Source organism: Eucalyptus grandis, chromosome 9, assembly GCF_016545825.1.
Source record: "Eucalyptus grandis isolate ANBG69807.140 chromosome 9, ASM1654582v1, whole genome shotgun sequence".
NCBI classification, from domain to species: Eukaryota; Viridiplantae; Streptophyta; class Magnoliopsida; order Myrtales; family Myrtaceae; genus Eucalyptus; species Eucalyptus grandis.
The window spans coordinates 16,765,214-16,778,840 of NC_052620.1; the positions used below are offsets into that span (position 1 = coordinate 16,765,214).

A 13,627-nucleotide genomic window follows, 5' to 3' on the forward strand; every position below is an offset into this window, starting at 1 on the left:
TAAAAGAGTGTTAAAATATTATTTAGTATCACTCGAGAACGTGTCTCCCTCCATTTATCAATTTAAATTTTGGATATGGATTTTTTAACAAAGTCAAAGTTTTGTTGCTCGAATTGAATAAATTTGCTTGGAATTCTATTCGAAGTATTGTCTTGGGCAAGGCAAAGGGCACGACCTTTGCCCCTTTATCTCCGGTTCAAATTACCTCGAGCCTAGGCTTAACGCTTTGATGGGTGAAATGAAATAAAAGGCGAGGGATGAGTCCACGCCAGCGTCAAATGGGCCCACAATCCTATTATTCTTATCAAACGGTCATGGGCCTCCACCACCTAATCTGGATATTGAAAACCACAAACTTTGTATTAGGGGTGAGCGGTTCCAGGTTCCGTTTGGTTCCGTCTGGAACCTGGAACCTACCCTCGAGTACAGGTTCCAAAAAATTTGGAACGGAACGGAACCTACCCGTCAAAACCAAGAACCTGGAACCTACCCTGTCACAGGTTCCGGTCGGTTCCAGGTTCCACAGGTTCTTTTTTTTTTTTTTTTTTCATTTTCAAATTTGAATTATAACGTACACACATACTCTACGGTAACTTGAAGGACGAGGTCTTTTGTTCAGTAATAGATTGCAAACAATCATACTAAAATCTTGCCATTGCTCTATGAGATATCAGTTGACATAATAAGCAGACATAAACATAGTGATATGTCTCCAAAAGTAAAACATAACAAGAAGAACCTTGAGTTTCACAGGAAGGCGTCTCTATGTCTGACGGTCTTTCTTTTGATTGAATAGGAGCAAAGCTTGCATTTAAAAAGGTCTTATATGAGAAGCAGCTGAAGTCCATACTGAAAATCCAAACCCAATGAGCCTAAATGGGTTAATGCTGCAAAAAAAAGGTACATAAGAATGGATTAGAGAAAATGGAATCATTGCGACAACTCAAAACTTGCATGTTCAAATGATGATGACAATGAAATTAATGCAAAAGAAACAGACACAAGTGTCATTGCTCACTCAAATTAAGGAAGATTATGGCGTAGCACGGGGCCCAAAAATCCTTTTTCTTTGTGAAATCAATCCTACATGACAAATTCACTTATCTCAAAATGAATTTCAATAACTTGTGGATGCTCTGCTAAATTTACTGTACTACACATCCAGGGAATAGATCAAAAGCTTTGCTCGAAATGTAGTTACAGCACACACTTTAGAATATCAAAGAGCAACTATTTCTAACAGGGCAACCTACCACTTCGCCTAAAGCAAGAAATAGTAATTTGAAAAAATAAGCATCGCTGAAGATGTACAAGAGAGGAAAGCTTGGCATCTTCACGAGCTAAACCGAAGACCATATTTACCCGCAAGGTGCTGATTGACGTTTAATGGCATCAACGGGAACATAAGATCCTAAGAGAATTGGAGCAACTACCACCTACTAAGGAAATATATAGCAAAATATTTAACCATCAATACTTAACTTGTCTTGTGGCATCTTCACAAGCGACTGAAGACCATATTTACTCGAAAGGCCGACGAAGTTTAGTGAAAAACGCATCGTGAATTCGATCAAAAGAAAAGAAAGGCCGACGAACCCACAACACCATCTTTCCATGAAACTCATCGAACCCAAGAAACCATCCCACAATTCCCACAGACCCAAAACCGAAAAATTCATCGAAACAGCGCACGACCCACGAAACACAGAGAAATGGACGAGCTCAGAATCTAACCGGAATCAAGAAACGGGAAGCCCACGTGACCAGCAATGGAGGGCGGTCGATCTTTCGACCGAAGCGATTGAGTCTCAGCGAGATGAAAAGGCACATATGGGTCTCGGCAAGCGGCGTCGGCGACTGGCGTCGAGTGGCGAGGGTTTGGGCGAGCGGCGTCGAGTGGCGAGGGTTCGGGCGAGCCGCGTTAGCGACTGGCGTCCAGCGGCATCCGACAGCGGTGGCCTCAAAGGTGAGCAACGTCCGGCGGCGAGACTCAAAGTGGCGTCTCAAAGCGGCATCCCGTGACTCACGGATTTGGGCGGCGGCGGCGTCGAGCGGCGAGGGATTGGGCGAGAGGCGTCGGCGGCGGCGTCCAGCGGGGTCGGCGGCGGCCTCCTCGAGGGCAAGCGGCGTCCGGCGACGTGACTCAGAGCGGCGTGAGTCGTGACTGTGTGAGTGTGAGGTTTGAACTTTGAAGACTGAAATTTGAATGAAGAGCTGTGGACTGGAGATTCTTTGGAGCCCTAAACCGGTTCCGCAACCGGTTCCGGTTCCGGTTCCGCAACCGGTTCCGGTTCCATGGGAACCGGTTCGGACGGTTCGGTTCCAATGGGAACGGAACCGAATCGGAACAGGGAACCAAACCGGACCCTCCCTCGGTTCGGTTCCGGTTCCCGGGTAACTCGGGAACCATGCTCAGCCCTACTTTGTATACGACTCACGCTTTTTCCACTCCAAATTTAGCTATAGGTATTCTCATCACACTAAATTCATTGCCTTATCCCTCATGATCATAGTATTGTCGCGACCCTCCCAAAAGGGAATCATTTAGGGTAGTTATTGGAATACTAAGGACGCAAATGATAACTATTCTAGCCAAAAATTGATTTATGAAACAAAAATTGATTTTTCTATTTTTATTCTTGAATGAGTTTCTGAACAAAATACATGTTTAATAACGATACAACATTTCTATTCCCAAAATATAAATTCGTTTGATAACAACACAAAAATCCTCTCTCTCAGGCGACAACGGTGGCGATGGGGGCTGGCGCCAGGTGCTGGCGAATGGGCGATAGGCTAATAGCGAGGGCAAATGATGAAAAAAGTTTTTGTTTCTTACTTTTGCTCTAGAAATAGAAAAGTAAACAATTTTTACTTTTTTTTTTTCTATTCCAAACATATTTCTAGATTAAAAACTTGTTGCGGAAATAGACAAATAAAATTGAGTTATCAAATGGATTTTAATTACAAACTTGTTTCTAAAACAGAAAAATAGTTCTTATCATAAATAGAATAGTTATCATGTGTGCCTTAACCTTACACCTACTGGACTCTCCAAGCCCATTCAATTCACAAATTATAGTTCAAGTTATTTAAAATGCAAACTCATTTCAATTAAGACTCTTCACTAATCTATTTTTTGATAGGTCGATTAGAAATCTAAATAAAGTATTAAGAGATTTACTTTATTCCTACAAATCAAAGATTATGGATTCCGAAACTTGATTACACTAAATTACCCTCACGCCATTTTGGTATATTTTCCCTTTAAAAAAATGTTTTGCAAGCAGCTTAAGTTGATTTTAACCAAAGCACTAACATGTAAAGTGATCATATAAGTGCAGAACAATTAATGTAATACTCAAGAAAGCAAAACAATAAATATATTGTTCAGATAGGAAAGAAATTTACATATCTCAATGCAAGCAAATTGACCCCCTAACAATCACAAAGTACTTATTAAAAATGCTATGCCTGGACTAACATGAATTCTAAATAAATTTAGTTAATTCATTTTGGGTTTTCTCTTATTTAAATGAAAACTAACCTATATTATATGCATGCTATTTTAATTAAATGAACAAAACATGCAAACTATATATCATATAGGGGAATGCAAAAGAACTAGAAACCACTTGGACGGCCCAGAACCGAACTAGACTAGACCAGAAGTGGCGGTCTAGTTCAGTTCAAGATTCCAATTTAGTGGAACCTGTGATTTTGGTCTTGTTCTCGGTTCTAAGCGTGGAACCACCCACCCAGCCACCCACCTAGACCAACCGGTATATATATATATATATATATATATTTAAAAAAAAAATCATCTTAATTACTTAATTATTTTGTAATTTTTCGACCAAATATATATGTAGCTAAATGTATATTTGTAGTTATTGGATATTATTGACTAATTTTGTCTCTTGGATGTCTAATAAGAGCACCTTACTTTTCTTTTTCATTAAAATAATCCATTTACTTGTTTTTTTTTTCAACCAAAACAAAATAAACAAACAAAGAGGAAGGAGAGAACAAATTGGAGATGTCTATAAATGTTGTGACACTTTGTTGTTATGATACAAAATTAAGAACCGGGTTGTTTCATGAGTATAATTAGGTCTTTTCTTAACCATTTCCATGATTAAATTATGTTATGTTGGAAACAGATGAATCAATCAATTAATATTTTAACATCTGTAGAGGTTAGGACATTTAAGGTAGAGTTTAAGTCTCCACCTGTTTCAATGCTGGGAAACCCTAAAAGGACCACATCATAACCTTCAAATAAATTAATTTTTTAGCTAACGAGTATAATCTATTCTTCGCGCTATAGTTTTCAACTCTTGATCAAAATCAATGGCTCACAATTCAACCCGAATATAAGGCCAAATAAGCTTTGGTGCTTTAAATAAAAAATAGGTTCACTGTAATATTAATTGATGAATGCAATTTTGTAGGGATTGAAGACTGATTCCATGGATCCATTTGGGAATCGAACTAGTGGTCCGATTTCTGAGTGGATCCATGGAACCAACGGCAAGTCTCCATTCACATTTTTGGAACCAATCCTCAATGAACGGCTCTCGATTGCAAGGTGGGAATCGCCCACCGAGACAATGCTTACCCTAATAACGTACATATCATATTTTTGGATTTTCTATTAAAATTTGGAATAAATAAATTTCATTATTTAAAACATGCAATCTTATATAGGAAAGGGATCTAATCTATTCTAAGATGATTTGTTTGTATTTTTTTTTAATTTCGTAATTATAAATTTACTAAAAATCAATTCTCTAGAGCAAGATAATATCTTATTTAAATTAGTAAGAAAAATCCTCAATTAAACCAAAAAATTATCTCAATCTTCTAAAATAAACAAATTAAATCCTTGGTTAAACCGAAAAATTATCTCAATCTTCTAAAATCTATTTAAATATGCATCTTACCTAGAACTATCCTAACTCATCCGGACAATCTAATCTAGAATCTATCCTAAACATGCAGGATTGTCTAGATAAATCTATTCTAATCTATTGAGAAAAGATTAACTAAGATCTATCATAATTCTATTATGCAATCTCTATCTAATATATTTAAAATCTAGAGATAATTTTTTTTGGTATTTTTTTATGGGAAATAAATCAAGCGTAGATAACCATTCAAAACAAAAGATGGGCACCAAATCAAGTGAAATATAATTAAATATATCAATCAACCTAAATTTTGTGACAAATAAAACCGATAGTCGTATCCAACAGCTTGAGGACAAGATTGGCCGATTTTCCATGTAGTCGATAATCATATCTCAAGCTTGAGATCATATTGTCAACTATGGGCATGTTATCAAATTAAGAAATAATCCTAATTGGCTAATTGGCTAATGCTTCAATTAGATCGCAATCTATTCAAATTAGGTAATACAATATTTTAATTGATTTCAGACAAAATTACCTAATTTGGAAGTTCGTTTCTGAATTGAAGAACGTTGGCTATGAGGCTTGCGGACTTGTTAGTCATCCGCGACTCGGCTCATGCAGCGACGGTGAGGATCGTCTTCGTGCTTGACTAGGTATTGGCTCACAAGCTAGGGCTGGCGGATCACAGTTCGGGCTGGAAAACCTATAAGATCAAGGAAAACAAACTTGCTTGTTCGATGAAGATCACGTCTGCAGTGTTGGGCACGACCGGAATGAGGACATTCGTTGAGACAAAACGGAGCAGCTCGTCGTTGTGGTAATGGAGTAGAGCAGCGTTGAACCTCATGAATTGCAAGCTTCACAGTTCAAGAATAGCAGGAAAAGTGCCAAAAAAGTCCTAAATCTTTTGCCTTTGTATTGATTTAGTCCTAAATTATTATTTTTGGCCAATTCAGTCATAAACATTTTTACATTGTGCCAATTCAATCCTTTTCGGCCAATTTTGGCTGGATTTTGCTGACTGGATGCCGGCCGGCTAACGTGGCATGATCGGCACCGACGTAGACAACATTTAATAATATTTTAATATTTTCTTATATTTTTATTTTTGTCTTTTTCCTCCAACCGGTCGCCGGAGGCGATGGCCGGCGAGGGTGAGGTTAACCTCGCCGGCCACCTCGCCGGATGAGTCGGATCGGCAAGGCGAGAATCGCCCATGGCTGGCGAGGCTCGACCTCGCCGATTCGACAAGGTCGAGCCTCGCCCGGCCCCAAAGCACGAGGCTTGACCCTCGCCCACGAGGTGACCGGCGAGGTTGGCCTCGCCCTCACCGACTGTTGCCTCGGCCGAGTCCACCGGACCTCGGCAACCAACTGGGGGAAAAAGACAAAAATAAAAATATATAAATATAAGAAAATATTAAAATATTATTAAAAGTTGTCCACGTCAGCGTCGATCAAGCCACGTCAGTCGATCAGTTCAGCAAAATTTGGCTGAAAAGAACTGAATTAACTCAACGTAAAAATGTTTAGGACTAAATCGGCATAAAGACAAAAGATTTAGGACTTTTTTGGCACTTTTCCCCAAGAATAGCTTGTCGATGGGGTTCACGACACAGCTTGGGCTAGTATAGTGAGCGCAGTGCATGGCTCGATCACGATGGCAAGGACAAGGGATGCGACCAGGAGCTCGGCACAACAGCCAGGGATCAGTAGGAAAGGAAGTAGCGGGAGATGTTGGGATCTGGACAACGATGATGCAGGGGGTGTGACTGAAAACGCGTTGGAATGGGGGTAGTGACGGATTAGCACGAGCAAGAAACAGCCGTGTTGTCGAGCAAAGTCTCAATCACGGGCTCCACCAAGAGTAGGGCTCGGCTGGGTGGCAGCACGACACGGGAAGCAGGGACAAGGCCGTGGGAGGTTGGGACGGCCAGGATTACCAACCCGCTGAGGCGAGTCTTGGCCAAGCGTTCGCCCCCTCTCTCTCTCTCTCTCTCTCTCTCTCTCTCTCTCTCTCTCTCTCTCTCTCATATTCCCTCCCCCCAACTTAATCGATAATAAAGACCTAATATCTTTATATAGTGTAAACCTAGGTTTTCACGAGCTTTTTAATTTTTGCCTTAATTTGAATAATGGACCTTAATTAATAAGGCCTAAGTCTAATTAAACTTGAATGGGCTGAAATTAATTAAACTAAGCTCACTTAGGCACCCTCTCCCTCCATGAATTTTGACCAAGGATGTGTACAATGGGTTGGCCTATTTTCTCCAATTGTGGGCTCAATTGACAACAGCCTTGATCCTTTAGGACTTAGTCCGATTAAACTCAAAGTCTTTAACTTTAACGGCCTAAACTCAACTCAATTAAGGCTTAAATATTCTGATTTTAGGCTTGGAATTTTCACCTCTTGCTTCCCTTGTGTTGGCCAAATTCTACTAAGTATTGGCTCTAATCCACGCAACTAATTTAGGTGCATTCATTACTGCCAATCCAATGCCAATGCAATTAACAAACTAAGTTATATGATAAATGCTCCTAAAAATTATACGCTATGCAATTTAATTATAATATTTTTATTTATGAGATTAGTCCTCAATTGTCTATGCAATTAATTTTATATGGTTGGCCAAAATTTTTGTGTCAACAACTGCCTCTTTTCAAAGGTAGGCTCGAGGAGATTGCATATAAAGACACATTGTTACCTAAATTTTGAATGTGCCAATAAAATAAATGGTATTTTCATCGGTATTATGAGTCCCATTTTAAATGCAATACGTCATGATGCATGCCAGTCCAAATGACAAAAACGTACTTGACATTACCGACCTTGTGGGAGCGATAAAGTAATCTGAGGCATGAATCCAACTCCAAATCACTTGTCAAGTGTCTATTCTTCACCCGCAGATATTGTCTAATGATTTCTCGAAAGACTTTAAATTGCCTGGATTTCGTCGAAGCCATTCGAAGAGGAATGATTGATAGATGCTTCGATATTGTCTAAGGCACCTAAAGATTAATAAATAAAAAAGGGTGTTTTGAATAATATTTGGGTATCGTTGAGATATTCAAAACGGATTGTTATTCTTATGTCAGAATGCCATGTCATATATACATATCATTTAGTGGTTGATGTTTAGGGCCATTTAATTAGTACTACTCACAGGACATCAAGATAATAAAGCTTGAAGCTTTCTGGAAGAGAACATAAAAATAATAAAGCTTGAAGCTTCATGTCTAAATTTATACCTGCGGATTCCAATTGACCCGTGACCTGCGTGAAACTATTAATATGCTCTGCCATAGAACCTCTATCAGATAACTTCATATTAACTAGTTTCTTCAGCAAAAATACCTGATTTGATGTGGATGGCTTCTCAAAAATATTCGTTAGAATATCCATGGCTTCTTTTGCAGCTTTTGCTTTCGCGATTTGGTACCCTATCTTTTTCGTCAACCCTAGACGAATCGCACCTAATGCCTTTCGATCAAGAATTTTCCATCCGGCTTCTGCTGTCGGATCCACTTCCGCCATCTCGGGTTTCCAACCTTCAAGTGGTGCATAGAGATCTTTTTGATAAAGATAATCCTCTATTTGTAATTTCCACCATCCAAAATCCTCTCCATTGAACTTATCGATTCTGATTTTATTTTCTGCCATCCTGTTTGCTTTTAATCGAACGTCACCGAAAAACCCTCGATGTTCTCGATTAGCCAACTCAGGCTATGATACCAGTTGTTACGAAATCGCACGTCGATTCCAGAAAAATAACGCTCGCAAACAATTCACCAGACAGAATATAGTAATAAAATAGCAGAATCAGATAAACACGCCAGAAAATTTGTTATCAAAGTTCACCCAAACCTGGGCTACGTCTCCTCGCAGAGGCACTCTGCGAATCCACTAGACTTCATAAAAAGTTGAAATACAACGATGATCTTCTCTCAAGATCATAACACAAAGAGATTAAGAACCCTCATCAAGAAAAAAACTCACTTTTTTCTTCTCTCTTTTTCTTGCTTCTCTATTTCCTTTTTCAGCGTCTTGACGGCTAGGGTTTTACCATTGCTAATATAAAGATCTCACTTTTAACCTAAAAGGGAATCTAATAGAAAAGACAAAAAAAGCCCATAAAAACAAATATTTGGCTTCATCTATAACAGTAGACTTGTCTTTAGACAATATCCCTAAACCTATCATCCATTTCCCTCCAAACGAAAATGTTAGATTGCAACAACTGTACATATTTTCACCTGTGAAACTAGTTGGTTTTCGGTGTTGTTAAAACTATACTTAAACTATAGTGCTCCATCTCTTATAGGCTTTTTCTAAGGTGCTAATCAACATGGATGAGATTGGGATTTGCAGGCCTTTATTGCGGAATGCAAATCTCGTCTATCCCATCTTTGGGAAATCCAAGTTGTCCACCATTATCATGAGGCTAATTAGTTAGCCGACTGGGTTGTTAAGACCTAGAGAATTGAAGCCCTCCCTTTGTAATTCGTTGCCTAACCCACCTCAACCCTTTTGAGCCATCCTTCATTCAAAAAGTACTTTTTGTTGTTTGGAATCCTTTGTTGAAGAAATTTATTCGACCCCCCGCGGAAAAAAAAAAGGAGAGAGTCTTTGTATTCTTTGATAGTATTCTATAGCTCAAGACAAAGGTTATCTACTTGCTTTGTGAATGCACATCCTCTTGTGAAAATAATGAATAAATTTGTTGTAGTTGTGTCTTCATAGTTCTTTGATTAATTGATTTAACTTTTTAGTTAGTTGTCCTGGTATTAAATTAGATTACCTCCATCAATCTTTTTTATCATGGAGTTGGTGGGACGAGCATATAATTGATATCCTCTGGGAATGGGAAGTAAAACCGTCTCCATCATGACGATAGGTTCCGCAAAACCCTCACCAAGGATAGTCGATGATCTACGAGTCGTCTATAATGGGAGTTTAGCACCGATTTTGACGTTTTGGTAAGGTTTTTTCTAGTAGCGTTAGCTCGTTTAGGGAACTACAGCTCTAACTTCATTGAGCTTTTCTTGGGTAACTCCAATCATTATTGTAAAGAATAATTTATCCAGCGGACACCATTCTATATTTAACCAAGTGCATGCGTGATAGAGAGGAGTTATATGGCTTCGAACATGATACTTGAGATGGCAATATTTAGAGTAACCTAATACAAAAGTTTTTAAAAATCCACTAATCAATTATGATGAAGGTTTTATTTTTCTTGTCTATTTTCTTTTCCTTTTTGGGAAGAAACATGTCACGAGGAAATCGAACCTAGATTTTTTTTTTTTTCCATTTTAAATTGTCGTAAGGAATTACCGAACTTGAGTCATCCACCTCTTCATACATATGTCCACTCCATAACTGCTAAACCAAAATGCATAGCTGAGATCTTTTTAATGGAAGATAATAAAAGGAAATTCATATTTTATTAATTGATTTGGCAAATAAGCTAACTTGTCCTCCTAAATAACCCAAAAGTCTCCCATAGACTTTGAAGCACGATTTTCATTTTTTATGTTACAAGTGCACAATCATTCTGAAATCTTTGATGGGCTTCCCCATGTTTAGGGACTCTCATTCCTGATATTATCTCTTTGGTTTTGATATTTTCTTTTTCAAGTAATAAAAAATCCATTTTAATAATGTGAATCAATAGCCTGTGCAAGGACTCACCTTGTTGATGCTGAGAGAGGGCGAGCTCACCTATCCACTAGCGAGGCGAGCTCTTGCTAAATCTGACGAGGGCTCACCTAGCCGCTCCAATTTAGCGACTAGCTAGCCTTCCCCCCTCGGTTGGTCGTTGGAGCCAAAGGAAGGAGGAGGGAGGAAAAAAATAATAAATAAAAAGGAAAAAATAACTAAAAATAAAATATTATTAAAAAATTATCTTCGGTATTGGCCAGTGGCCACATTAGTGTCACCAATTTTGGTGAGATAAAAACAAAACCGACACAATTGCAAAACATTTAGGACTTAAATGACAAAAAAAAAAAAATAGTTTATGATTGAATTGATATAATTGTAATAAGTTTAATATTTTTTTAGTAATTTTCGTGATTTTCCCTCTCTCTTGACGATCTCTGTATTTTTGGAGAAAGAGCTTAGTCAAAACAAAGAAAAAACTTATCAACCGACTTTCTCTCTTAGTTTTGTTCTTTGCCCGAAATTTTCCACAGATTCAAGTTGATTGTTTTCTCAATAAGAATTCAAACCAAACTCTTCATTTCGTCAGTCTCATTTATCTTTTACTTTTTGCCAACCTGATATGTTATAAACTCAAAAAAGAAATCAAAACATTATTTAGAACAGAGCTTGCAAAATTGAGAATTGCCAAGATTAGGCTTATTAGCGAAGTCGCCCCGAAAGCGAAATCCCACCTTGGTCCTCCATGGTTTGGTCATCGCCAGAAAGTCCATCTACAGTCTTCAAAGGTCACTCTCAATAAGCTGGGTTTTCAAAGGGTAATATTTGATTTCTCTTTCAGGAACTAATTAAATCAAACTGAACCGGACTGTTGCAATTGAGTGAGCAACAGTCGGGATTTTAGTAAAGAGTGGAGTGGGACTGATCCTCCGCACCACAAATCATCTCAAACTATTCCTGTCAATTTAGTTAATTAATTTATCGAATACGAGAGGTCCAGAAACTACACATCTATCATGAAGTTGTACAAGACTTTCCGATGGAGAAATGTCATGCAAGCACGTGGAACTTGCAGGACGGACGCACAAAATCAATGGTACGACAATTCAAACATCATTGGTCCAGAAACTACACATCCATCATAAAGTTGTACGAGACTTTTCGATGGAGTCATGTCACACAAGTTGCATGGGACCAAATTTATAGGACGACAATTCAAACATCATTGTTCCTACAATTCTAGGCCAATCTCGCTAGGCTAATACAATCATCAATCCAACCATGAAGTCTTCCTTCGCCGTCTTCCTATCTCTCTCCTTCTTCATCATCAGAATTTTCATTACTGAAGCCACACCCGCATATCTGTATCATAATTGCACAGACACCACCCTCTTCACTCCCAACTCCACCTACCGATAAAACCTCGACATCCCCCTCTCTTCCCTCTCCTCCTCTGCCACCAACAGCAAGGATGGCTTTGCCAATGCCACTGCCCGCCAAAACCCTCCACGTGCAGCGACTGCGTCGTCACTGGTAAACGGGATATCCTCCAGAAATGCCCTGACCAGCGAGCCTTTGTGATCTGGTACGATGAGTGCATGTTACGATACTCGAACGAGTCCGTGTTCTCGGTCATGGAAGATGAGCCTATTTTTACAATGTCCTACGCCGGGAACATCGCTAACTCAGCCAAGTTCTTGCAAGTACTCGGTGACACCATCAAAGACGTCGCCTGGAGGGGTTCGGGAAACAGATTCGCAACTGCGGAAGCCAATGTTACCACGCCTGAGAAGCTGTACATGATAGCGCAGTGCACGCCGGACTTGACGCCGTGGGACTGTAACACGTGCCTCCGATCAGTGATTCCGCGTGTTCCCCTGGGGAGGCCAGGAGGGAGGATATTCACCCCGTGCTGCAACGTGAGGTTCGACATTCGTCCCTTTTATAATGAGGGCCCCGCGCCGGGCCCACCTCCTCCTCCCCCTCTCCCTCCCGAAGGGATATGGAACTTTCCTTTTGCCTCTCTCTCCCACTACTTTAACACCACAAAACAAGTTGGTTGACGTGCATAATAATTATTTTGTTACTATATTTTTCTATTTTTCTATTTTTAAAAGTAAATTTTAGAACAAAAATTTGTTTGATAAGGTAAATTTCATTTTTCTATTTTTGAAATAAATTTTTACTTCACAAAGAATTTTGAAATAAAAATCAAACGTAAATTTTTTACTTTTCTATTTTTGAAACAAAAATGAGAAATACAAATTTTCTTATCGCTCGCCATCACTACTAGCCGGCCATCCACTCATTGCCCACCTGTTGTCCACTATTTGCCGCCGCTCATCACCCCCCCCACCTATTGCCATCCGCCTCCCCCTTACCTCCCACTGCGGGCCCCCAAGAAAGAGAAATTTTATGTCATGATCAAATTAATTTCTATTTTGGATTTGTGCCATTATCGAATGCGTATTTTTATTTAGAAGCTTGTCCGAGGAATATAAATAGAAAAATTAATTTCTGACCAGACGTCATGACTTCGGGACAGAATGATTATTATTTGCACTATTATAGTTGGAGTTCTCATTCCAAAAGGATTTATAATTATAAATAAAAAATAAATAAAAAAACAGCTCCTTTTTTTCCTGCTTTCAAGTCTATCTACGGATTGTTCTGCTCGTCCAGGGTTCTTGCTTTTCGGACGGACAGAGATGGTACGAGTCTTTTAATTTCTGAAACATAAGTTAAAAATAAAATAAACTTTAAGCCGAGGCTATCCTCCCATGGCCTTGTGCACAGAAAAGTTGCCGACGGCAGTCGACTGTTGTGTCTTGTTAGCCTCCCGCTTGGAAGGCAAGTTTGTCTTGATTTGCTAATAGCACTATACACTCGGCCTTAATTTTATGTTCGGAAAATCCTTTTAGAAAGGGAAAAAAAATCCAATGAAACTGACTGGTGGGTGGTTGGAAGTCTTGCTCAGTCTGGAAAGGGTTAAGCTTTATCCATCCTGTATATGACTAAATCCATTCATTTTTGCAGGTTTTTTCGATTAA

At 39.1% G+C, this 13,627-nt stretch overlaps 1 protein-coding gene across 1 annotated transcript; it reads left to right on the forward strand.

Annotated features, from left to right (window-relative positions):
* Positions 1 to 12,211: 12,211 nt before the first annotated feature.
* LOC120288429 (putative cysteine-rich receptor-like protein kinase 9) lies at positions 12,212 to 12,640 on the forward strand. The gene has a single exon (XM_039302404.1). The coding sequence runs from the start codon at positions 12,212 to 12,214 to the stop codon at positions 12,638 to 12,640; it is 429 nt and encodes a 142-aa protein (XP_039158338.1).
* Positions 12,641 to 13,627: the final 987 nt, after the last annotated feature.